Genomic DNA, 26,004 nt, shown 5'->3' with positions numbered 1-26,004 from the left:
AGTTAAGTCTTCCTCAAGATACCATAACTAGTTTGTCACGAAATTGATCTCATGATGACTTTTGCATTATTTAAGGGTTTATATTTGAGAATTTTCTTTCGGTTAGTTTTGCTAATCGAATTTATGAATAGCCAGTTACTATTGAAGTGCCTTTCTTCGCTATAGCCCATTCGAGCTACTCATAGGAATAAGCTGCTTGAATCCTAAATTAGCCTTTAAATACTGGGATTTAAGAATTGTTTTATTTGTGTTTCACTCCTTACAAATCTCTCCATCATTATCAGACTTGCTCCACATACACTGAGGAGAATTTCGGCTTGCCTTTCTTTAGTTTTTGTTTGCTTTGTTTGCTTTGTTGGCATCATACATTGGGGCTGTCATTTATTTTCAGTTCTCATGTTCTGTGGCAACAACTAAATTTAATTTGTTATCCCTAAACAAGTACTTGTTGTCGTACACTTGAACATTTTCTGGGTTTACCTATGGCCACACACAGGCGTACATTCATGGGTGTGTATATAAAAATTTTGGTTTGTGGCGCACAAGTGGTGTAAAGGTAAATAAATGTGGATATACAACTACATACACCTGTACAGCTGCGTGCTTATACTCTCATGAATTCACTTGGATGTGTTCTTTTATGTAGAAATATGTGCGTTTTGTGAATTTTGTGTAGTGCATTTTAGTTGAATGCTCTTAAACGGATATTAAAGGTGTGACTTTTAAGAGATTTTTTCTGAGCATATACGAGCATTTACACATATTCGAGTAATTTTTGAAATATATTCCCAAAGTGAGTCATCTCTATTAAATCTATCTGAGAGATCTTGTCTTGCATATTCCCTACAACTCGCTTCAGCTGACAATTTTGCTCAATTAAGGAGTTTTACTACTCAAAATGCAGTATATTTTTAGGCGGCTTACGTTTTTATGCGCTCAAGAGACTCCCTGGCTCGGCAAAAATAATACAGTAGGTTCTGTTTTTATGCGGTAGATACGTTTCGCAAGAAACAGCATAAAAAAAACAGCATAAAAAAAGCTACTAGTTCTATAGTAAAACTATAGATACGTTTCAAATGCTAAAACCGCACAAATCTGAAATAATGTAATAAAATCGCATAAAAAAGGGCACTAGTCCCATATTATAACTATAGATACGTTCCATAGACCGCATGAATCTGAAATAATTAAATAAAATCGGATAAACAAAATATTGTATTTTTGAAAATTATATCTTTATTTAAGAAACGTCAGAATCCAGAAATAAATTTAAGTCAGAAATAGAATCAGACAATACCCACATGTTGCGCGTTCGTTTAGGATTTGGCGTAAAATCACTTTCGTCACTTTAGGAAATGTACACGTCTGATCTAGATAGTTATGCAGGCGGTTCCATACTTGTAGGGTTAGCATTTCTGATGTAATCTGTGATGAGTTTTTGCTTAGCTGGTTTAGAATCTTGTTTATATGTACAATTCCCGATTACAATGCATTTTGTAATTTAAAAAAAAACCGCACTATTTCAAAACCGCATAAAAAAGCCGCATAAAAACAGAACCTACTGTATATGTAAATTGCCCTTGTCTGCGCAAAATATTAAAATTCATTGCATATTTTTGGGCATTAATGTGCTTATTTGCAGATTCTTTGTAAAATGTCTGCAATAATTACTCACTATTCATTTATAACCTGTATAAGCGCAAGTCGAAATTTTTGCGCTCCTTAAAGTATGCTACATTTGCCACTCCACTCTCGGCATTTTGCAATTAAATTAACCGGCGCAGTAAATCTACTTGCTGTTGACCATTGGCTTTGTATTCCCTATAGTTTACTGCAGATGAATAAGTTGTTTTAACTAGTTACCTTACAATTTAAAATGTGGTAAAATTTTAGGAGTAGTGCCTCTCCGCAGCTTTGCATAGTGAGTGCTTCATATGAAAATTTAAACCAGAGTAAGAGTGTTTCGGTGACTTGCAAATGACCTCAGCGACAATGCGTAGCATATTTATAGGCGCCCGGGTAATTATTCGTAAATATGTTTTAATTTTTCAGCAAAAATTTCGTTGGTTTTCATTTTTAATCGTAAGTTGGAAAGCCTCTATTTGTTATAAATTTGTCAATCAACATTTGTGTATGTTACATGTACCACAAATGTCGAAGCAAACGCATATACATCAGCTGAATATTTTGCCCAAATTGGTTATCTTGTAACTGAAAGCGCGGTATATTTTTAGGCGCAGCGCTGTTTTACAACATTCCAGGTATTCTATTTGACGGTCACACATTGTATGCAAATTTTAAGTGAATTTAAATTTACTTTGATGCTTTACAAAGTACTTAGGTGTGAGTTACATTAATATGCGTCGAATATTTTTAGGCGCTCTTGCGCTTATTCATACATTTCTTGGGGATTTCATTGCTTAAATTGTTTTGCTTGTCACGTAACATAATTTTTCATACTTTCCACCGAGCTGTCAATAAAATGTTTTACGCTCCTTAAAGTATGTTACATGTGCCACACATTTCTCAGCGTGTTAGAAATCAATTAGCTGTCCAAGCAAATGCATTTTTTATTTTTGTTTGTGAATGTCTCTGTACTAACAGAGCAGCAGAGTCACATTAATCATTATTTAATTTAGCACGTTCACCTATTTGCATACTTTTAGGCAATTATTCAAATTGCGTAGCATACAAAAATGAACATAAATTTGCATGTGCATAAGTATGCGAGTTATTCGCGGCTTATGCTATTTAGGAATTAGAAAATAATGGGGTTGACCGTCTAAAAATAGGCTTCCAATGTGGTACGCTACTCAGACCTGTTAAATGCAGTTTTTTTTCCAATTTTTTATTTTCACTTATAGTTGGTCGCAGCATTTTTTATTCAGAAATCTATAAATATGTATATGATACGCCTAGAAATAGGTCTCCTGGTACTTCTAGAAGTAGATCTTCTCGTACGTAGTTCTATTGCCCTTAATGGCGATAGGCAAGCGTGCGTATTAAAGAGGGATTTGTTGTTTTTTATTTTTTTTTATTTCTAAAAATTTCTATTTGTGCTTTCTTTCTCAGCCTTCTTGTTTCACTGTATCTCTTAAAAGTATGCTATATTTTTAGGTCACATTGGCTAAGGCGTAACACGACTGAGAGAACATCCAAAGAGCTTTTTTATTTCCTTATTCTTACCAAAAATTTGATTTAATTGCAATTATATTAATGTTTAAATTGATTTGGCATCCTTTGAGGCGCATGATTCCCAAAAAAAAAAAAATTTAAAATAAAATTCCGTTAAATGTGAAGCAGGAACTTCGTTTTCAATGACGTTAGCATTTTTTGTTCAAATACAATTCCTTGCCGAGTATCCTGAAAATACTCTTCTTAGCGTACCTCACACGTGTAAATATAAAAAATATGCCAACATACTTTTAGGCATGAACGGCACACACGACAGCACTTACTAATTGGTTGATAAAATTCACTGTTTGCTGCCGGCGTACACGATTTTTCTTTTCCTGCTCATTTCCTGTAAATATTTGCTGAATATGCTCAAAATACTGTTATTGCGTAGGTAAAAAATCTGTAATAATACAGCAACAAAAAGTATGCTACGCATAAGCTAAATTGAATGCCTTTTGGGAACACCAAGAAGTAGTCAAGTGAAATGTTAAAAATCAATTGAAATCTAAGCGGAAATATTGAATATCAATAAATCAGCGCACAGAAAGCGCTTAGTCGGCATTTGAGTGAACACCAGCGAAATAGAAACGGGGCATGAGAAGAGGAAAGAGGGCCATTAAGAAAAAAGGTTTGAGTGCACACACACATTTCGCCTACAGCGTCCAAAGGTAGCGCCAAATTGGGTATTTAAAAAAAAACAGTTACAGGGAAGGAAGTCCAGGCTACAGCAAGCGCTTATTGCTTAACTCGCCAGATGAGCGTGGAGCACCAAAAAGAATATTCATCTTTTTCAGCTGCCGTTTCTTTTTTGTTTTATGTTTTTGGTGTTTCGGTTGGGCGTCTAATCATTCTAAGCATTTTCATGCACATGAAATATTAAATTTTTACGCTTGATTTGCTGCTGGCCCTCCTTTCTTGCCTCTTAACCGTGTGTGCGCGAAGCATTTTATTTAGCATACATTTAGGCGTTGTTTGTTTGCTGACTCACAGACTCCGTCGACTATTTGATTGACGGAAAATGAGGCTGTGTAGCTCAAAAAGAAGAACGAACCGTTTCAAATGCGCGCCTTCGGTCGAACACATTTTAGGCGCTTGAAAGTCAGGATAAAGCACAATGAGAGGGCAGTCAGCGAAAAAACAAAGGTAAAATTTCTGAGTTTAGTTCAAAAAAGCCTTTGCTTTCTTCATCTTAGCTGGTTAGTTCAGTTTTTGTGCAAATACATGTAAGCCTATGCCTGCTTTGCTTGTGAACCACTTTTTCAATGTCTGGCGAGCAGTGCTGAGCGCCATATCAGTAAATCTCTACGCTCTGTTAGCTAGCACGCGCATGCATACATACACCGGAAACACGTTTTTGTGGGAATTCATGTAAGGTTACTTATGTTAGGCCATTTGGCCTTGCTTAGTGCTGAAAGCGCTCTGGGACCACTTGTAGTCCCTTAGCTAAACTATGCGTAAATTGATTTTTTTGCCACCTTTTTCCTACTCCTTTTTTATTGCGTTCAAATGCGCTAGAGAGGGTGGTTCTACCGGTATATGTATGTGTACTTATTCCACAAAAAGGCGCAATAAAAGCGAAAAAAGAAAAATTAACTGAAATAAAATAAATTCACGTTTTTGTGGTCTCTTTCATAAGCATTTAGCTCAATTGAAATAAAATGCGATGAAATGCTGAGGGGCTATGCGACCTATTCAATGAAAAATAGTAGCGTACGGTTTCTACGCATCCAGTATGTGTTCCTTGCTAAAAATAAGTTTATATATATTATATTATAATTGGCGCGTACACCCTTTTTGGGTGTTTGGCCGAGCTCCTCCTCCTATTTGTGGTCTTGATGTTGCTTCACAAATGGAGGGACCTACAGTTTCAAGCCGACTACGAACGGCAGATATTTTTATGAGGAGATTTTTCATGGCAGAAATACACTCGGAGGTTTGCCATTGCCTGCCGAGGTGCGACCGCAATTAGAAAAATGTTTTTATTAATTTTGGTTTAACCGAGATTCGAACCAACGTTCCATCTGTGAATTCCGAATGGTAATCACGCACCAACCCATTCGGCTACGGCGGCCGCTAAATAAGTTTAATAAGAGGAAAAAAGTATTTGAAGTCAAAGCAAGCGCCTAAATGTAGGCAAACCTGGTAGCTGAGTTTTTTATTTTACTGCCTTATTGCTTTGAAAAAACCAATTATTTCATTTACGTTGCTTACTTACCACAATTAATAGCACGAAATATATCCAATCCCAAAAGCTGTGCGCATCCTGTACGTAGTACATAATATCGGTCCAGCCCTCGAGTGATATAACCTGTTGGTGTGGAAAAGAAAGAAAAGTTGTGGTAAATTAGAAAAATAATACTTTAGTAAAAAGATTGCAAAATACATTAAAAAAAAACAGAAATTCTGTTTTGAGCACCGCCTGAATACCGGAAACAAATTTTCTTTAGAATATGAAATGTTTCAGTTACGCCCCAAAATATGCCATAGGTTTTTCGACATTTCTTATAAAAAAAAAAAAAATAAAAAAAAGAAGAAGAAAACCGAACACAAAAAAAAACAAGAAAAAAAAACAATGTGTTCGTATTTAGCTTTGGCGCCAAATAATATGTGCGCCAAAAAAAATATGCCATAGTCTTTTAAGCAACAATATCATTCAACATTTCTTATAAAAACAAGCTACAAAACAAATCATTTTTATATTTGCATTATCTCATAAAAGTATGGCTCATCTTGCGCTACCAATCAGAATAATTGTGGGAATACACTTTCGTTCAGTGTAACTTTTATAAAACAATATATTGATTAGCCAAAATGTTTCGTGGTAAATTTTTAGGCATTACAGCAGGTTCGTATTAGTTGTTGCAAGTGAGATATTAAATGAAGAAGCGATGCTCCATGAAAATAAAAAAAGATGTTTATATTAATCCTAGCGAAATTCTATGCTTTGATAGCATACTTTTGGGAGCATTCATGTAAATTTTACGTCTTGCAGCATCTTGAGTTATTGAATAAAGTGATATTAGCTGAATTGAGATGCGACCCCATTGGGAAAAAACTATATTATTTCTACCGAAGTTCTATGCTTCGGTAGCATACTCTTAGGCGTACATATACTACGGTTTAGGCGTTGGAGCAAGTTGAGTGGATCAATATAGTGATATTATTGTAGAATAAATGAGGAAGTGACACTCCATTGAAGAAAACAAAACCTATATTATTCCTAACGAAGTTCTAAGCTTCGGAAGCATGCTTTAAGGCGTTACGACGTGAGCGTTGCAGCATGTTGAGTTAATGAATAAAGTGGCAGTAGCTCAAATGAAGACGCGTCACGCCTACAAAACATGTATATTATTCCTTTTGGAATTCTATGTTTCGGTAGCACACTTTTAGGCGTAATTATGCTGAGGTTGAAGTTGAACTTTTTTATTAAAAATGATTTCCAGTAACCATGATATAAAAAATATTCAAGTTGTAGTTTGTTAATATTCTGTTTAATTTAAATATTATTAAGAAAAAATCATGCTGTGCGCCCAAAAGTGTTCTTGTTATGTTTACAAATGTGTACTAAATGACCAACTGTAAGTTAGTTTTACTGGCGTAACTATAAATTTTGGTCACTTTTAAGAAAAAAGTATATTATATTTGGAGTTCTCTGTTTTTGGGTAGCACACTTCTAGGCGTATCTATGCTAAGGCCAGACGCTAATTTTTTATTAAAAACAAGTTTCTACTAACCTTGACATTAGACATACCTAAGTTGTAGTTTCTTGATATTCTGTTTAATTTCAATTTTATTAAAACAAGCATGCTATGCGCCCAAAAGTATGCTTGACACGATTTAAAATGTTTACTTAATGGCAAGCCGTACTTTTGCTAAAGTAAGACTTGAGTTTCTTCTTAAAAACAAATTTTTACTGACCTGAATGTAGTTTGTAGATACTCGGCTCACTTTTAAATTATTAAAAAATCCGTGCTATGCGCCTAAAAGTATGGCCTGCCTTTTTGAAGTGTTTACTTACTACCTTAAGTTTTTTTTTTGCACTGGTACAAAAACAAAGCTATAACTAGCGCTTTCACATAACATTTTTGTGCTTTTAAAATTTTATATTTTTAAGTTTGCATAAAATGTGTAAGCGCCTTATATCATAATATGCAGCAAACTTGCACATAATTTTCTATTTTTTACTTGCTTGCATGTGAATTTATTTATTTATTTTTCATTGAATGAATTGCAGTGTATATTTGAATTTCCCTCTACTGAAATATACAGTGAGCCCTTAAAAGTATGCTACATTGATTAGTATTTTAAGCCTTTATATAGCTTGTTGCATTCGATTTTTGGGCCACTAAGTTATTCCGAGTAAGAGAATAATTTATATTGCGCACGCCTGTAGATAGATTATATTTTTTCTTAACCCATTCTCTGATGTCTATTTTTAAACTACTTAAATTTACCGCCGTAGGCTGTTTGAAACTACTTTTCCCCTTATGCACATACTTAATATCGTATTTCAAATCTACGCATTTTTTGCACCGAAAAATATGCAACATTTTGCACTTTTAGATTTATTCTTCCAACAAATAATATATATTGTCAACAAAGATCAGCGACTACGTTATAATTTTGCACATTTTTTGATTGACATCGCTTTTAAAACATATATAAATGCTGCACCCAAAAGTATGCATCACATTATAGAAAATGTTAATTGATTAATATTAGTGCGAATGTTAATATTTCTTATGTTGATACTAAAATATTGAAAATTGAAATTTGTTTGTTTAGAAATTAGTTTTAAACTCCTGATATTATGCAACATTTTCCGTTTTAAATTTATTTTTGAAGCAAACAATACATATTAACTACATTGATCAGCGAGTTCTTCAACATTTTGGAATTTTATTTTATTTGGTATCCCTTTTAAAATATAAGTTTATGCTGCATTTTACAGTATACTACATATATATTTGAAAATTCTGTGTATTTAACACTTGAATGACTAGTGCGAATGCTAACATTTAGAAATTCATTTTCAACACACATATGTTGTTGTGAAATGTTTATTACCCTGAAAGCATTCTATGAAAAAATAAAATTTGTGTATTTTATAGCTCAAGTATTGCAATTGCATAGCTGATGAGAGTTATTGTGACACAAATCTGCAAATTTTAAATTATAAAATTTTCACACTTCAGGAAAAAAATATTTTTGTAAAAAACCACTTACCCAACATAAAGCCTAGAAAATCATGTGCCTATTTATGTGTACTTTCCCCTAAGTTTACTACCTACCATAGCTTAAAATTTTCCATAATATCTTCTAAATTTTATAGTTTTACGCCTAAAAGCACGCAACAAATTATTAAATCTTTTAGGATTTGACAGTATTATGTGAAGTGCTTCTGATTTGTGCTTTTTATAGTATTAGCTGCAAACTTTGCACTACCTTTTCCAAATTTCATAGGTTTACCCCTAAAAACACGAAATAAATGTTGAATTCTTTTAATATTTGATAGTAAAGGGTTTTCCAATAACAGGTGTTACAGATGAATGGATTGCGTTATCGAGAGATAATTAACGATTTCTTATGGCCGGAGTTGGATGGTATTGATCTGGACAATGTTTGTTTTCAACAAGACGGCGCTACGTGCCACACTAGCAACGAAACCATTGATATTTACGGGAAAAGTTTCCGGACCGTATTATCTCTCGAGGAGGTGATCATAATTGGCCACCGAGATCTTGTGACTTAACACCTTGTGACTTTTTTCTTTGGACCACGTGAAAGAGAAAGTCTACGCCAACAGTCCAGGGTCGATTCAAGACCTCAAAGATGAAATTCGTGAGGCTATCAAGGAGTTAGGGCAGCTACTTCGCAATTCGGTTATGGAAAGTTTCATGAAAAGGATATTGCCGTTTGCCCCATGTTATTTTCCACTATTAACGGCATACCTTCCTCTTTATAATGAAATAAACATCCTAACATTTATATTAAAAAATAGCATTTTTCTTTAAATATCAAAATAACACCTCTTATAAAAAAACCCTGTATTATGAGAAGTGCTTCTAGGCTTTAGTTTTTCTAGCATTAAGCACCGTAAATGACTGGCATCGCCACTCCTAAAGTTATGCAACATTTTCTATTTAGCGTTATTCATTGCACTAACCCATGCACTGCACTAACCCATTAACTCACTACAAATTGTTTTAATATGTATTCGACAATGTTAGTGATCACACGCTAATTACACATTACCACAACGTTAATTGGCGTGCTACGTGCGTGCATGCGCCTGCAATTATACCTTTACCTACTGTTATAATAAAACTAATTTATTATTAATATCGCTGTAGATTTGCTTTTCCCTGAGCAGCCCAGCTAGGCAAGTTTTTGTGTGAATGTCTACATAATCATACATTTCAGAAGCATGTGCATTATAAAGCCGAAAAATATGCAATGAATATGTTGAATTGCGTATAAAAGGTCTTTAATTAATTTAGCTGTATCAACCGTCGATTGTGTTGACCTATGAGGCGCGAATTCACAAAAAATACGGGTGAATATTTGGAGGGAAAGCGAATTCCATGCGAAGGCATGGACGGCTGCTGTAGTTGTGCCAGGTATGGTGGTAACTGCTAATCGCTTTTGTTGTGGTTGTGCTGCTCATAAATTTCATCACGGCACGCTGGCAGTAATAAAACACAAGATGAGTTATATTTTCAGGTGGTAGCGGCTGGGGTTTGGGCATTTGTGGTTTGGTAGCGTGGTTGGAGCGCCAGGCGCCAGATTGCTAATTTCAATCGCTATGTAATTAAGTTATTCTTGTGCTGATTGCGTACGTGCGTAAGTATGAGTGGTTTCGCAAATGTTGCTGGTGACGCGCCAAGGACGCGCAGTGCGACGAGTAGGTGCTGTAAATTCACGAATTTAATTGATTACCTAACAATATTGTTGCCGTTATTGGAAAATTTATTGTTGTTTCAATTGCTTGCACCCAGTCCGTGCCAAGTTGCTTGACGAAATTGAATTCTCATACGCGTATGCGTAACTTTCTTTGAGGTTTGGGTGGCGTCAATGGCATACCATCGAAAGTTTGTTACCAACTCGGTGGGGTATACAATATGTAGTAAGCAAGCTTTTGTTTTGCCGAAAATCGTGTGTACCCCTGCCGGTATGCAATACAATACCTGCCATTCACCTGCAGTTTCAGTTACTTTAACATGGCCGCGAAAGTAATTGAAAGAATAAGTGAAAAATATAATTTTCGAAAACTTTTTTCCCACCCTTATTTTTACAACCGCATGTGTCACAGCACTTGTTGAATAGACTGTTTAGTTCATTGCAATGTTTCTGAAACTTTCAGCTTATAATCCCTTTATTGTGCCTTTGTCCCGTGTTTACTGCCATTCTTACATTTCCACACTTCGTGACCTACTTATGCTCAATCTTCATCCGCACCATTCGCATTCCCTTGCCCTAATTGCTCAAGCTTCCCTTGTAACCTGCCCTCCTATTTTCATTCTCGCCTCGTTTTTCCGTTTCATTCTTCCTTCCCTTCCCTTTTTTTACCGCTCAGTGCTTAACGCAAACTTTTCAATAAGCAGCATATTTTCTGACGACTTTTCTAACCAAAACAAACAACAAACAAACAGTTTCTGCCGCCTTTAATGGTTCGACTGCTGCGCCCACCCGTCTCGTTGTATTCCGGCAAAAGTACGTGGAAAATTAAATTTTACTTAGTTTCGCAATGGCATGATGGGAAAAGTTGTGTGCGCGTAGCATACATACTTTCGGGCTTGTTGGTGTTGTTACACTTTATAAACTCGCTCGCTCACTAGCTAGCTCACATACAAACAAATGTATTGAAAAGTTTCGTGCAATCTAAAAGTGGTTTTGTGTAGGTTTGCAGCCACAAATCGTGCATTGTCGGTAACTACCAACCATATTTTGGGGTTTTAGTGTTAAATAAATTTTGGTGCATATTTTTAGGTGCTTTGCGATGCAGCGCAGTTAGACGTTAGAAAATATCTGAAACGGAAAGCTTGCAATTGAGTTTTTGCCATTCTTGTGCGCTTATTAAAATTGAGATGCATACTTCTTGGCGCGTTCGAAAAGAAAAAAAATGTCTGATAGAATGTAGTCACAGTAAATATAAGACAAATTTTAATAAACATGCAACGGTAATCATAAAAAAAATAATAATTAAAGCTCTTGCTTGCACAGGAAATTGAATAGCTAAACACCCATACCAAATTAAGTCCCGACAGTCGTTAAAAATCCGTAACACGCATACATTTCAAATTTTCGCTTAAATTAAAATTTGCCATGGCATACTTTGCGGCGTACAGTAGCAGATAATTTATAATTGCAGTGCTAACTGTTTATATAAAGTTGTAAGAAAATTTAACTGTCTTTTGCAAATATTTCCGATAAAATTCCAATCTCTTTACTGCATACTTTTAGGTGACAGTGTTGCACGTATGTTGGGCAAATGCCAAACGAAAAGTTTTAATTGAGTTCTTCCTATTGAAAAATACTTTCTCATTTCACTTTACTATTCTCGCTACTTTCGGGCAGTATGCAATATAATTATGTCGAAAGTGTAGGGAGTTAGTTTCGGTTTGAAGAACTACGCTTTCAAGATAATTACTTTTTCGCAAGCTAGCGACTTCGACGCATAAACGTGGAAACAAAGAGGTGCAAATAAATTCGTGTGCGACTTTTGATTATTTAATAAATATTTATGCGAACAGTTCAGCATAACTCAAGGCAAAATTTGTTTCAGCAGCAAGTAATGCAATAGCTTTTTGAATTTACATATACCTGCTTTTAGGCGTACATTTTCTATAATACGTAAACTATATTAGTAACTCAAGTTATGTGCATAAATTAGTCGTATTTAAATGGCAGAGGCTAGGGATGCTTCAGAAACTGCGTATTTTTAGTAATTCAGAAGTTTCTCAATAATTGGTGCATACTTTTCTTCGCTGAATATAATCGAATTGTGATAAATAAACGTTGTAAGTAAGAAAAGTGGAAGAGCTAAGCGACCGCAAATTCGGATACATACAGTGCAAATCGCAAGTAAACTTTTAGGCGCAAAGGCATAAAAAGCGTGCGTATAGCGAAAATAAGTAATAATTTAATAAGTTACCGTCGTTCTGCAGCAAGTGAAAAATTCAAATGAGCAAAAAAATATTTTTAATTCAATATAACTAAATCGAAAAGCATAATTTTAGGCGTTGTTTGGAAAAACTGGCTGACAGTATATATTGTATTTTCTTTGTTTTTTGATTTTTGTTTTTGTGTTTTGAAATGCTTTATACAAGTGCAACCAGTTTGACTCTAGATTACGTACTTGCATACTTGCAAGCTAAATACTTTTCGTTAAATAGCATGCTTTTGGGGGAATGACTTTTCTTTGAGAAGCGCAAACTTTTTCATTAGACATGGCAAACAAATCAGGGAAAAGAGATACGAGAGAAAAATACAAAATGTCAGAAAAGTTGCACAGTTTTAGGCAGTATACTAATTTAACCCTCCGTTGGGCACCCAAGTCTGGCTAGACGTGATTTGAACATATTTCTATTATAGTTAACGTTGTGAGCTTCCAGGTAGCTTCTTAAAATTTAATTTTCTCTCGATTTATGGATTTAACCTTTTAAAGAGGGTCCTCGAATAGAACGAAAAGAGGCCAGACCCGAGTGCCCGACCAAAGGTTTTAAAAAAGGTGCCCAACGGAGGGTTGATAGCTGAATAAATGTAGGCTATCCGAGGGTGCACGAACATGACCCGAATCTGCTAAATGAAAAACAAATCAGTTTCTGCTGCTATGTACGCAAAATGAGAAAACTTTAAGGCATAAAAAACGTGCATATATGACAGATTGATAAGTTCAGACACATAGCAATAAAATAAGTTGTAAAATACAAAAAAGAAAAAAAATACTACAAAAAACCGAAATTAAATACCTATATTTCATGTGCTTACTTTTGCATACTTTTAGGCGCATTCATTCGTTTATTTTCGTTTCCTTAACAGACTCCATAACAAGCAGACGGCTATTAAAAATAATAATGTAATAAAGAGCAAATACACTACCCACCTTGAGCTTAATTTAATTTCCAAAAACACTCCTGCCCAAAGGTATGCAATAAAAATTTTACGACAGAAATAACTTAGCATATTTGCGAATGTCAAAATGCGACTGTGAAATTGGAGATATTATGCTCGTTCGAACGTGAGCAGACGCAAGATGACTGGCGCCACATACATGTACACACATATGTATGCATGTATGTACCTACCGCACAAAAATGCCATGCCTCAGGAAAATACGAGTACTTTTTCAACCAGCGATAGACACCTTGCCACACCATCGCCACTGACCTTCGACGTCACGTTGTTGTCAATTAACTGTTTCTTGCATACAGCTGTTGCACACTCCACGCCGTTTTTGCTATGAATTTGGCGTTGATATGAGTCAAATATGTATTTGGATATCCGATTGTTTGCTCATGTGTAAGAGAGGAGGCATGCGGGCGAAAGGTTGTCATGGCAGGGAAACTATCATTGTATGTTTCCGCACTAAATGGATGGCAAATAAAGTTGAGTATGACTTGAGGTGCAAAAAGGGGTAGCCAAGCCGAAAGGGTGTGCAGCGTGAGCAACACTCAAGAGTGCACATGTGTGGGTAGGTGCATGTTCGCCTGTCTATTTGTAACTGTCAATTTGCATACATTAGCGAGTGAGCGAGCGCTCCAGATAATCGGACTATTGGCTGAGAGGGTGAAGGGGTGAAAGGGCCATGCAGCGCTTTCAAGCTTATTTGGCATGGCTCTTTGCATTAACAATTTGCCCCTCGACTCAGTGGCAGTGTGGAGAATCAAATGTGGGGAGAGAGAGAGAGAGAGAGAGAGAAGTAGACAGAAATGAATGGCTGGTTGGGCGCGGAGGCAAGTGAATGGCAATGTAAATACCAACTAGCTGACAATCGAGCGCGCAGCCTTCCATGCTTGCTGCCATTCAACCAGACTCGCTGCTCCTCACCTTTGTACGCGTTTATACCTGACGGTTGTTGTTGCTATTATTCTCCTCCGACTATTTTGTTTCGCTTGCAGCGCCCCGTCGGCGTTAATTGAATTTGCGAGCAGATAATAGCACATCGATAAGGCTGCAGTCATCAGAGTAGTTGTTGTTGTTGGCACTGTCAACAATTGCTCGCGCGGCAAAACAGCGCACTTGCGGCAATCTGGCATACTATATACTTCATATAATGGAGCTGCATAGTTTTAGGCGTCGACGCGCAGCAATTAAATGAAACATAGCCACAGAAAGTAGTGTGGTGTGGCGTAAGCAAAACTTGTAGACTTGGAGATGGTGCGAATGTGCGAAAATCTGTTTTTGTGTTATTTAAATGAATTGTAATTGCGCATTTTTCGGTACTTGGAAGCTTTGTTTCATTTTAATAGAAAAGAATTGGCTTATAGCTGGACTTTTTTTGGGTCATAATTTTTGCTGCATAAAATTAGGCGCTTTATTTTAGCTATATAGTATCATAAAACATATTTTTCAAGTAAAAAAAATGAATAAAAATAATTGTTAAGCGCTTATTTACCATAATTTTTAAAAAATCTGTAGCATATAACTGTTCTATAATTTGTTTTCGAGTTAGTTGGTTGGAGTTATTTGAGTTGCGTAGGAAAGAAGTTGCTTAAAGCTGCACAATTTGGGGGTTATGGCTTTTGCTGCATACAATTAGGTGCTTAATTTGGTTTAATAGTATCTTAAAACATATTTTTTAAGTTAGAAATTGAATCAAAATATTTGTTAAGCGCTTATTTACCATAGTTCGTTGGAGTTGTTTGATTTGCGTAGGAAAGAACTTGCTTAAAACTAGACATTTTAAGGGTAATGATTTTTGCTGCACACACTTAGGCGTTTAATTTAGCTTAATAGCATTTAAAACATATTTATCAGGTAAAAATTCAATTAAAATATTCGTTAACGGCTTATTCAGCATCATTTTTCAATACACTATAGCATATATTCGGGCGCCAACTAACTAACGGTTCTTGAATTCTTTCTATTGCAAATTTCTCAAACTGCTTTGAATTTATGAGGCAGTCTTACTTATGAGGCAGTATACCGCAATTTCGACGTATTTTCAACACATACTTTTAGGCTTTATGCATTTTATAGTTAATTTATTTAATTGCAATTTAGTAAATTTTTGTGGAAGAAACTACAAAGGTAAGCTATTATAAATAATTTTTATTTGCGCATTAGTACTGCCTATACCTAGGCGCTTTCACATTTTTATGTTGCATATTTGTAAGCTTTTTTAACTGAAGTTTAACTGTTCAAAATTTACTCGACTTTTTTGGCCTAAGTAAACTCAATTTATAAAATTTTATGAGATACTACTTGTTGCCATATTAATAAGCCATACATTGAGGCGCCTTTTTCAAGGAAGTATCTCCATTTACGTTTTATATAAACAATTTTGCCAAAAATATGCTAATGTCATTCTAGCGGCATACTTTTAGGGAACAAAACTTTGCTTCAGGATACTAGTTGATTTTTTGAAATTTGGTGAGTAGTAGTTGTAGTTGAAAGTCGGATATATTTGTTAATTGTTAATTTTAGCCCATACTTTATCCGCTTACTTGCTTAATTTTTCTTTAATTCACTCTTTGATCGATACTAATTTTTACTCCAATCAACCATTTATTGTGAAAAAGTTTTGTATGCATTTCCTTTGCATACTTTTAGGTGTGTAATTTGCAATATCTTTACAAAATATTAAATTATGCTGAATATATGCCGATTTTTTGCAATGTCACACAACTTAATTTCTGGATTTTTCTTGCATTATTATTTTTTTGCCTACATTTAGGCACTTTCCTTTTTATTGATAAAAGTTTAAAAGTGTTATCAAAATGGCAAGAAAGTTGTCAGAGAATTGCGTGTTAGGCTTTCTATTCCAATCATGCCTAGAGGTTGCGGCACATATCGCTCAAATGCTTACTACAAAAAGCGTCTATGGGAACAATAAAGATAATAAGTAAATAACTCTAAACTTTGCGTACTTAAGCATTAAGATGCAATCATTAAAAAGTTTCTGTATATCTAATCTGTAATATTTTATAACCATAGACCTGATAAAAAAGTTAATGTGAATATCAATATTTATCCTGTAATTAATTAACCAAGGTTTGGCTGAAGTATTTATATATAATTGGCGCTTATATTCTTTTTGTGTGCTTGGCCCAGCTCCTCCTCCTCTCATTTGTGGTGTGCGACTTGATGTTGGACTCACTGATGTGGAATAATTTCAAATTCACTTTTCGTTGTATGCATTTAGGGGCTTCATTCGCATAATTAATGTTTCGGCTTTGAAATCAGAGATTTTTTTTGAACACACATTTTCTAAACAGCTCGTTTGCGTAAAATTTTAAACATACATACATAAAAATTGTATGCATGATTTTCTCTCAGGTTTTCTACAATTTGTAAACCTACTTAATTTCAAATCATAAATGGAAACCATTCCCGCTAATAAGCAGGGAAGAGAGGAGTTTCCTACTTCAATGCATAATTTTAGGCGCATATGATTATTACTGTGGATATTTTTACACTGAATAACAGGTCAATGCCAATCGGTTAGTCCAAGCAGAAGGCATAGCGCCTATAATTAAGCAAGTTAGTTTGCTTTGAAATGCTAAATACTGCTCGTCCGCTCTAGTAAATCACGCTCAAGTAACCTACTTTTATATAATTTTTGATTCAAGCACGCCAACTCACTGGCGAAACAAGTCTTCTTAGCGTAGTGAGTTTTTTTAGGTAAATTTTTTCCCATATTTTGTATGCCATCCTGCTGTATTAACTTTTCCTTTCATGCAATATTTATTACTTGTATACTCAACAGCCAAACGAGGTGTTTTGTTTTTTATTTATTTAGGGCGCTCAATTCCCTGCCAATCCCAGACGCGACAAGCAAAGCGTTTGCGGTATCATCCAACAAGTCTAAAGTAAACATTTAATTCTTCAGCTATGGAACTAAAGCTCATACATAAATATATGCAGAATAAGCTACAAAGACATGACAACGACACCAACAATGAAACAACAAGTACAACTTCAAAAAACCCCTTTCACTCTCTTCCTGCCCAATTTGATGCCCGTGGGTTTTTATTGCATAGCAGCTGCTTTTGTTGTGGTTGCCCAAATAACGAATTTCTAATTATTGTCTCTATGTTGTTGTTGTCGTTATCGTGTATCCTTTACACGCTCTTGTTTGTTATTTGCTTTTGCCTGCATCGTTACCCTTTTGCGTGCGTGTGTGCGTATGCGTTAGTGTATGACATTATGTGCTTTTGGGCGAAAATGCAAATGCGAATGCGAAATGGGAAATTAAAGTGCGAGCAACACCAAATTCGAGTGCGCATCGTTGCACATGGCTGTAATAAAGTAAAATGTATAGGAGCGTCATTTGATTGCTGCAAATTATGCAAATAAGTGTGTCAGGACAAATATGCATAAGCGCATGAGTGTGCGTTTGTGTGCATGTGTGGGTTTGCACAGACAGAACAAAAGCAAAACACTGCTATAAACAAATGGCTGAAGGTGTCACGTAGCAGACAAGCGGAAATTGGGACGCCTGTAATTATGCATATAAGGGATACTGGGACGGCATTGAATGTGGTTGTATGTGAGTAGGTAGCAGCTTTTTGGACGGTATAGAGAGCTAATTGGCGAGTACAGCTTGTTTTTGTTTTTTTGGTGAGGCTTATGATGCCAAAAACCGAGGTGCCCCTAAACGCATTGTATAAAAAATTTAGACAACCTAGAATTTGGGGTGTATTTTGGTCAGTATGCGAGCACTTAAAATTTTTAAAAAAGATTATTTTAAAGTAAACATTTAATAATACATTTTTCTTCTGGCCCCCAAAAAGAAGGTCACAAAGATTTTGTTATTTTTGTTTTAAGCATTTTATTTTTCAGTTCACTGTTAGAAAATAAAAATTTTTTTGGCCCTACCAGGTTCGCTTAAAAAGTTGTCAGCCTTCAAAAATGGTCTTCACACGGTCAATGGACATAGATATACCCGGTTCTACTGAACCGATTTGAATGAAAAAAATTTGTACTTTTTCGGACCTTTAAAGCCAAAAAGGGTCAAGAAACTGTTTTTCATTCATCGATTTTCACCCTTGAAAGTCCATCATTTCGTCAAAATGTAAATATTTGTTTTTAAAGATCGTAATTCATACGATAACGACATTCATACTGAATAAAAACCTGTTTATCTTTTTGATTTCAGACCCCTGTGAGTTCTGGAATCCATGTCGCCAGCGACATAGCTAGTTTTGGAAGACCATTTTTTGAAGGCTGACAACTTTTTGAACGAACTTTGTATGGCCAAAAATTTTTTATTTTGTAACAATAAATCAAAAAATAAAATACTGGAAACAGAAATAAAAGTTTGTTTTCCTTTCCGTTTTACACGCTTTTCAAGAACCATCCAAAATACACCATTTCAAATGAGGCGAGGGAAAAATTTAAAAAAAAGTATTAGATTAAGGCAAGAAAGGAGTTGAAGCATTGAAGTGCAACTCATTTTATCTTTTCACTGCTCGCTCCGCTTCTAAATTCATATTTTTTCCCCATTACCGGTTCTGTTCCCCTCTATTTGTAATTACTACGCTGTCTTCGAGGTCGGTAGCTCTGCAATTCTTTCATATCGTCGAGCTATACGGAAAAAGTGTTTATCTTAATAGTAGTCGATATATCAGCAGGACACCACGTAAAAAGCCCCTGATTTCAGAAAAAACTCTTCGCCTTCGTCTTGAGTTTGGCAAGAGAATGGATTTCTGGTCTGAAATTTTATTTACTGACGAATCGAAGTTCAATCAATATATTTGGAAGTGATGGCCGGACTAAAATATGGAGGGGAAGAAATGCGGATATGGAAATGAAAAATTTCTTACCTACTATCAAGCACGGCGCGCGTGGTGGCGTAATAGTTTGGGAAGATATAGCTGTTCTGGTCTCGGAGATATGACCTTTATTGAAGGTACTAAGGACCGATATAAATATAAAAATATTTTGGAACAGCGAACAATTCGACAAAGTATAGTAACTGACGTAAAATCGATAGAAGAGTTGATGGAGGCATGGAACCAAATAACGCAGGAAGAGCTTACGCAAATTATTTATTAGGTTGCATCAATGCCATGACGTCTTCCTGCAGTGATTGATAAGGGTGGTGGACCTACTAAATATTAAAAGTATTCAAAAAAACTAGTTTTAAAATGAACAAATTGTTTTTCTATGCAGAATGTAGAATTTTTTTGTGAAACCAATTTTTTGTTGTTTAGAAAATATTTTTTTTATAAACCAAGTGAATTTATTTTTTGTAAATTTATGAATAAATATAAACTCTGAAAAAACTACATCAACAGTTTTTTCAATTATTGTATACCTTCTGGGAAGCAAGAAAATATGCTGCTGCATGCAGATTTATTTTTTAGTTTTGTGAATATTCTCAGCTTACTTTGCCCACCTTACAGCTTGCGTGCTTATACGTACTTACTTTACTAATTTGCTTTTCTCTGCTTTCATTACTTATATTTGTATCTTTTCTTCTTTTACATCCCCACATCTCTACTTTTCCCATCCGTCTTTGGTTTCTTATGAACCCCTCTACTAATACTATCCAACTTTTACACTTTAATGTTGTTGAGTTATTACTATATTTCACTTACCAAGAATATCGCCACCCACGCCATTCCAATATTATCAAACGATATTGTCCCTTGAAATGGATTATGAGCGGTCTCCCTGCAGTCCGTATAATATTGATTCCAATTGACGCAGGACTCATTTGTCGGTAGATTGTCCTCATAGACGGGAGATGCCAGCCCTGCAAATGGCAAAAAGACTTAAGAATTTTTTATTGATCAATGTTTTTCATTGCATTTTTTACTAAAAATATAAAAAAAAATAATAATTTTGGCTGGAAAATTTTTCCTCACAAATTATTTATAACCTTTGTAATCCATTGTAATTAACCTCAATTAGTGACTTCCTGTGATATTTTCCGGCAGCCTCTGTACTTGCTTAATCAAGTGTTAAATTGAGGCGCACATTTTTTCTTTGCCAGAAAACATGGACCAAAAACTGTACACTGCCAGCCAGAGAACGTTTGCTGTCATACTTTAGCGTCATTGATAGGTTGTTTGATCGCCAGGGGGTCCAAAGTTATGGTTCACTTAAGTGGACTTGAGAGGTTGCAATATATTTTGGCTTTGTTCTCATTCTTGTTTTTGATCTTTTGCAAGTGTATTTTGTTGTTTGCTTGCATTTCGCAAAATACCTTTTCGTACATTTCACTTTTTTAATTATGCTTGAATTTTATTGGAATTTATTTACTTATGTTTTCCACCAACGACAAGATCAAAGATACTACGGACTTACGGGCTTCAGATGGACTGCTCAGCCGTGGTGCCGCAGTATGTTTCACTGAAAGTATCGGAATTGCCAATCAAACATAAATGCATACGATAGAGTTGCCCATTTCATCACATTCCATTTAATTCCACGCACTTTGAAAAAAATAAATAAAATCATCAATTTACATCGCATTTATCTAACCCTGCTGCATTTTCGATGCTAATAATTTTTTCATTTATTCCTGTTTTAATTTCTTCTATTTTTCCCCCCTTTTTACTTTTCTTGTTGCTATATTTGCAACAATTTTTAATTAAAAATTAACTCATCGGGGGAGGAACTGCTGTTATCGCGCAACTCACTCGTATAGTTTCGTAATCATAATTAAAGTTTGCGCTAGCATTTTAAGCAGCAACAATGAATCAATAAAAATAGCAGCACGCGCATTGGCGCGCCGTCATCGTCGACCAAACTCATTAACATTTAGTGACCAATTACACCAACAATATGCCAACAACATAAATTGGCAGCATGAAAAATCACTCAAGTAGCAATTAAAGTTTGCTGCATTACCGCGCTTTTCCACTTTTCTACTCGTCCGGCCGCCGTGCTAATTTTACTCCCGGCTAACACTCGAATACCGCTGATTTTTAATGAGCAGCAACAAATTTATGCAGCTACGGTCAGTTGACTAGTCAAGTGCCAACCCGCGTTGCTCTTTACTTTTCCACTGCCTCGGCACTCTCTGCTTTGTGCTCTGTGCACTGTGCTCTACTACCCTTCTTCGTTCGGCAGCGATGTCTACTTGAAATTGAGTTGTGCGAAAATTGAATTACTTCATTCATTCAGGCCGATTGCTAACAACTAAATGCTATGGAATTTTAATTAATTTTTTGCTACTTACATACAATTATAATAATAAACATAGAATTTGTTGTGGTTGTTGTTGCTGTACGCTTACTTACTCGTACAAATCATGTCGCCAACTTTATAGGGTGGAAAATCCGTACATAAATGCATGCCGGAGTCGCCAGGCTTCGAGCAAATGTAGTCCTGCTCCTTGGAGAATTCGTAGTAGTTGGAGACACTAGAGTTTTGTTGTTGTTGTTGTTTTTCGTTAAAAATTTTTTTAGAGGGGAAGTAGAGTTGTTGTAGAGTTTTGCGAATTAAAATAATCCAAAAAAATGATTGTTTATGATTTGTTTCAGATTTTTTTGTGTGTTTTTTAGTATAAAATTTATGTTAATTTTTATTAGTATTAGTGTAATATTTGCAAAAAAATTAAATTTAAATTAATTCATAATTTCGTGTGGTTTACAGCAATTCAGTTGCATTATAATAATAGTTATTATTTTTTTGGTTATATGCAGTGTGTGTCAATGAGAGCAGAATGAGAGAAGAGAAAAAATACATACAAAAAAAGAGACATTTAGTAAATCACAATATATATAAAATTTTCATTTTCAAGACATTTCATAACATTTATTCAGACACTTAGAGATTTGAATATGAATGAGTGGAAATCGAGCAGTTCAGCGTTGAGCGAAGTTGAAATTTGATAGACGAAATCAGAAGACGAAAAAAGTTTAAGAGATATGATACGAGGAAATACAAAATAAAAAGCTGTAGTCCTGAAATTAAAAAAAATATGAATAAAAAAATATTCAGAAAATTTAACACGCAAAAAGTGTTTGCTAAAAAAAGTGTATAAAGTGCCAAATGTTAGCATAAAATGTAAAAAGAGTGAAGTTCAGTACGAGTAAAAATAAAGAGAAAATGAGTAGTGAAAATGAATCAGTTTAAATAAGTCACCAAAAATGAGATATCAAAATTAGCTAAAAAATATGATTGCTCAACAAATAAGCCCATCGTTAATGAGAGAAAAAAACGAGTGAAAAAATTAATGCTCAATACAAAGAAACTCAACTAAGTGCGTAGACAAAAAAAAAAAAAATAAATATATGTTGGAAGTAATAAATAAATATGAAAGGAAAAAGGGCAATTTCAAATAAACAGACATAGACAATTAGCAGAAAGTCTGAAAAACTCACAGCTGATTGAGTAAAATGAGTGAGTCAAAATAAACGCACAATAAAAATAGGCCCTATTACATTAAATTCGTAGGCCAAATTAAGGGGTTTCGTCAAAGGAAAAGAAAAGGAGCTCAGTCAAACATATTTAGAAAATGGAATAAAAGCTCCAAATTGAGTTAGTCAAATGAGTGAGCAAAAAAAAAAACGCACCATAAAAATAAAACCTAAAACCTCTTAAGCCAAATTAAGACGATTCGTGAAAAGAAAAGGAAAAGGCGTTAAGGCAAAAATATTTCGAAAATGGGACAAAAATCTCAGTTAATGAGTGAGAAATAAATGAGTCAGAAAAGCTCCAGCTTAAGTGAGTAAAATGAGTGAGTAAAAGTAAGCTCTCAATAAAAATAAGACTTACTAAATTCATAGACCAAAGAAAGACTATTCGTTAAAAGAAAATGAAAAGTCAAACATATTTAGAAAAAGGAATAAATTAAGAAAGAAAAGGAAAAGGCATTAAACCAAAAATATTTAGAAAATGGGACAAAAATCTCAGTTAATGAGTGAGAAATAAATGAGCCAAAAAAGCTCCAGCTTAAGTGAGTAAAAGTAAGCTCTCAATCAAAATAAGTCCTACTAAATTCATAGACCAGAGAAAGACTATTCGTTAAAAGAAAAGAAAAGGAGCTAAATCAAAAATATTTAGAAAGCGGAATAAATGTCTCATTAATGAGTGTGAAATTCGTAAGATTGAAAAGTTCATAACTGAGTGAGTAGAATAAGAGCGAGAAATATAGTCAGAATAGAGAGACTAAAACAGAGAGCAAAAAAAAAAAAAAAAAATAAGTGAGTTAGTGGGCAATTCCCACAGTGATGATTTTGAGTGTATCAAAATTGAATAAAAAATAAATAGAAGTTTATTAAAATAAAATAAAATGTCAGTGTATAATAATGGTTTTAAGTAATCCATCAAAAATGGTTAAAAACAGTAACTAAAATAAGTGAAGAAAAATTTAGCGCTCAATAGGAACAAAGTAAACCAAATTCATGGATTTAGTAGAACACATCGTAAAAGGAAGAGGTGTACTCAGAAAAGTTTAAAACAAAGTGGAATATGTTTCTCTATATTTTTGTAGAGTGTGAAATCCAGATTGAGTGAGAGAAGAAGTTTTGCTTGTTACATAAAAAAGTAAAGTAGGCTGAGTACACTAGAAATCACTTAACCGATGCAAAGCGAAACAATTAGTCAACAAGTGAGTGCGTGAGTAAATGGATGATTCTAAAAAAAGAGTTTTTGAGTGAATGCAAACATCGAGTGACTAGAAAACAAAAAATGAGTGAGTGCTGGTAAAAGAAGTGTTTTTGAGTGAATGTAAATTAAGTAGATAAATAACCAACGAGTGTCTAGAAAAACAAATATGAGTGAGTGCTGGTGAATCAAGAAAAAAAACTTAATCTGGTCGAATTAGTGAAATGTAGTGAGTTAATAACCTTGTAAGTGGAGTGTGTGTACATGAATGAGAAAATACTTTGAGGGAGTAATAAATGAGAGTCAAAATCACTCAAATTTTTGAGAATGTCGAGGGAGAAACAGATGTGTTAGAATGAGTTCTCATTTTGTGTTTTTGCTGCGGTTATTGTGACACAATTACTGAAGGGGGACTGAGGAAACTAATTCATAAAATAATAAGTATAGAAATGAGTACAAATAATTGTCAAAACAGCCGAGCCCAATCGTAGAGCTACATCCTTCCTGCAAACGAAGAATGGATTGGAGAATAATTGAGAGATTAATTGAGTTATACTAAGCAAATTGAGTGAACCCATCCTCAACTACGAGTTAGTGATTAGAGTAGATTTGCGAAAAAAATGAGTTGGGGGCCATACAAGAGTCAATTGCAAAAATAAGCCTAAACTGAGATGGGGACACTTTGAAAATAATGAATGAAAATGCTAAGACGCGAGCTAATAATAAATTGTAGACGAAATGAGTGGCTGATAAAATAAGTTTACTAGTCCATAATGAGGCACAAATGGAGTAATTGAATAAATGAGTGAGCATAGGAAATGAATTGACTGAACAAGAATGCATTAAAAATCGATAATCAATAAAAAAATAACTGTTAGAAGAGAGTGTTGCAATGAAGTAACTGTGTAAAGTAAAAAAGATGACGACTGTTTCATTACAAAAACAAATGTGAGTAATTTGAATGTGAGTGAGATACTGTTTTTTTTTCTTGCGTAAGTGTCTGAGTAAGAGTTAGAGTAGTAGAGCGCATACAGCAATTGCGGTATTTCAAAGAGTATTTTAAACTAATTTTTTAAATCTACAGCTTCGGTGTATACGGCAAAGATTAGAAATGAGAGAAAAATGGGTTAGCGCTAAAACAGTGATAAATTTATGCAGTAATTGAGCGATTAGCAATACTAAAATGTTTGAGAAAACCTAAATAGTACATTTGGTGAATAAGCAAATAAGAAAAAAAAAACAAAACCAAAAAAAAGGGTGAGTAGATAAATTGTTGCGGCTTTAAAGAAACAAAAGTAAGAGTGAGTTAGTGAGAGCTTAAGGCGAGGAAATAAACTACAAAATATAATTAAAACTAAGGAGCAACTGATAGAGTAACTGGTAAAGTAAGTGGTGTTTAACTGCTACGTAACTGATGAAGTAACTGGTAAAATAAAGTACTAAATAAATGAGAGTCCAAGGTGTAACTCGTAGTGTAACTGGCAAAGTAATTGGTATGCAACTGGTGGGTAACTCATGAAGTAACTGGTAAAATAAATAAGAGTCCACGGAGTAGCTCGTAGTGTAACTGGTAAAGTAACTGATATAAAACTAGTAGGTAACTCATTAAGTAAGTGGTATATATGTAACTGGTAACTCGTAAAATAACTGGTAAAATAAATAAGAGTCCACGGAGTAGCTTGTAGTGTAACTGGTAAAGTAACTGATATAAAACTAGTAGGTAGCTCATTAAGTAACTGGTGAATAACTGGTAAAATAAAATACAAAGTAAAGGATAAGTCCAGGAGTAACTGATAGAGTAACTGGTAAAGTAAGTGGTGTATAACTGGTAGGTAACTTACGCAGTAACTGGTAAATAACTGGTAAAAAAGTTACAAAATAAAGGGTAGGTTAATTGATATAGTAATTAGCGGAGCAAACATAAGCGCACATCAGGTATTGAGTGAAGGGAAAGGGAGGAAGGAAATGTAAAATAGCAAAATGACAGTAGTCTTTTAAGGAAGAGAATATTAAAATGATTTTTTGCGTGAATCTGTAAAAACGAAATAGTTATAGAAAACAAAAACAGAAGTATTAAATCAGACTCTAAATATTAAGTAA

General features: G+C 34.6%; 1 protein-coding gene across 4 annotated transcripts in view; it reads right to left on the bottom strand.

The window, feature by feature from the left end:
• LOC128858989 (uncharacterized) overlaps positions 1-26,004 on the bottom strand; it is a 325,060-nt gene that overhangs the window by 89,379 nt on the left and 209,677 nt on the right. For all 4 annotated transcript variants that reach the window (XM_054095626.1, XM_054095624.1, XM_054095623.1 and 1 more), the window contains 3 exons: positions 21,594-21,715; positions 19,944-20,101; positions 5,393-5,485 (listed from right to left, as the gene is read on the bottom strand). In XM_054095626.1, the coding sequence (XP_053951601.1) occupies positions 5,393-5,485; positions 19,944-20,101; positions 21,594-21,715 (373 nt within the window). The remainder of the gene's footprint in view (positions 1-5,392; positions 5,486-19,943; positions 20,102-21,593; positions 21,716-26,004) is intronic.

Source organism: Anastrepha ludens, chromosome 3 (genome assembly GCF_028408465.1).
Source record: "Anastrepha ludens isolate Willacy chromosome 3, idAnaLude1.1, whole genome shotgun sequence".
NCBI classification, from domain to species: Eukaryota; Metazoa; Arthropoda; class Insecta; order Diptera; family Tephritidae; genus Anastrepha; species Anastrepha ludens.
This window is presented reverse-complemented; position numbering and strand designations above follow the sequence as displayed.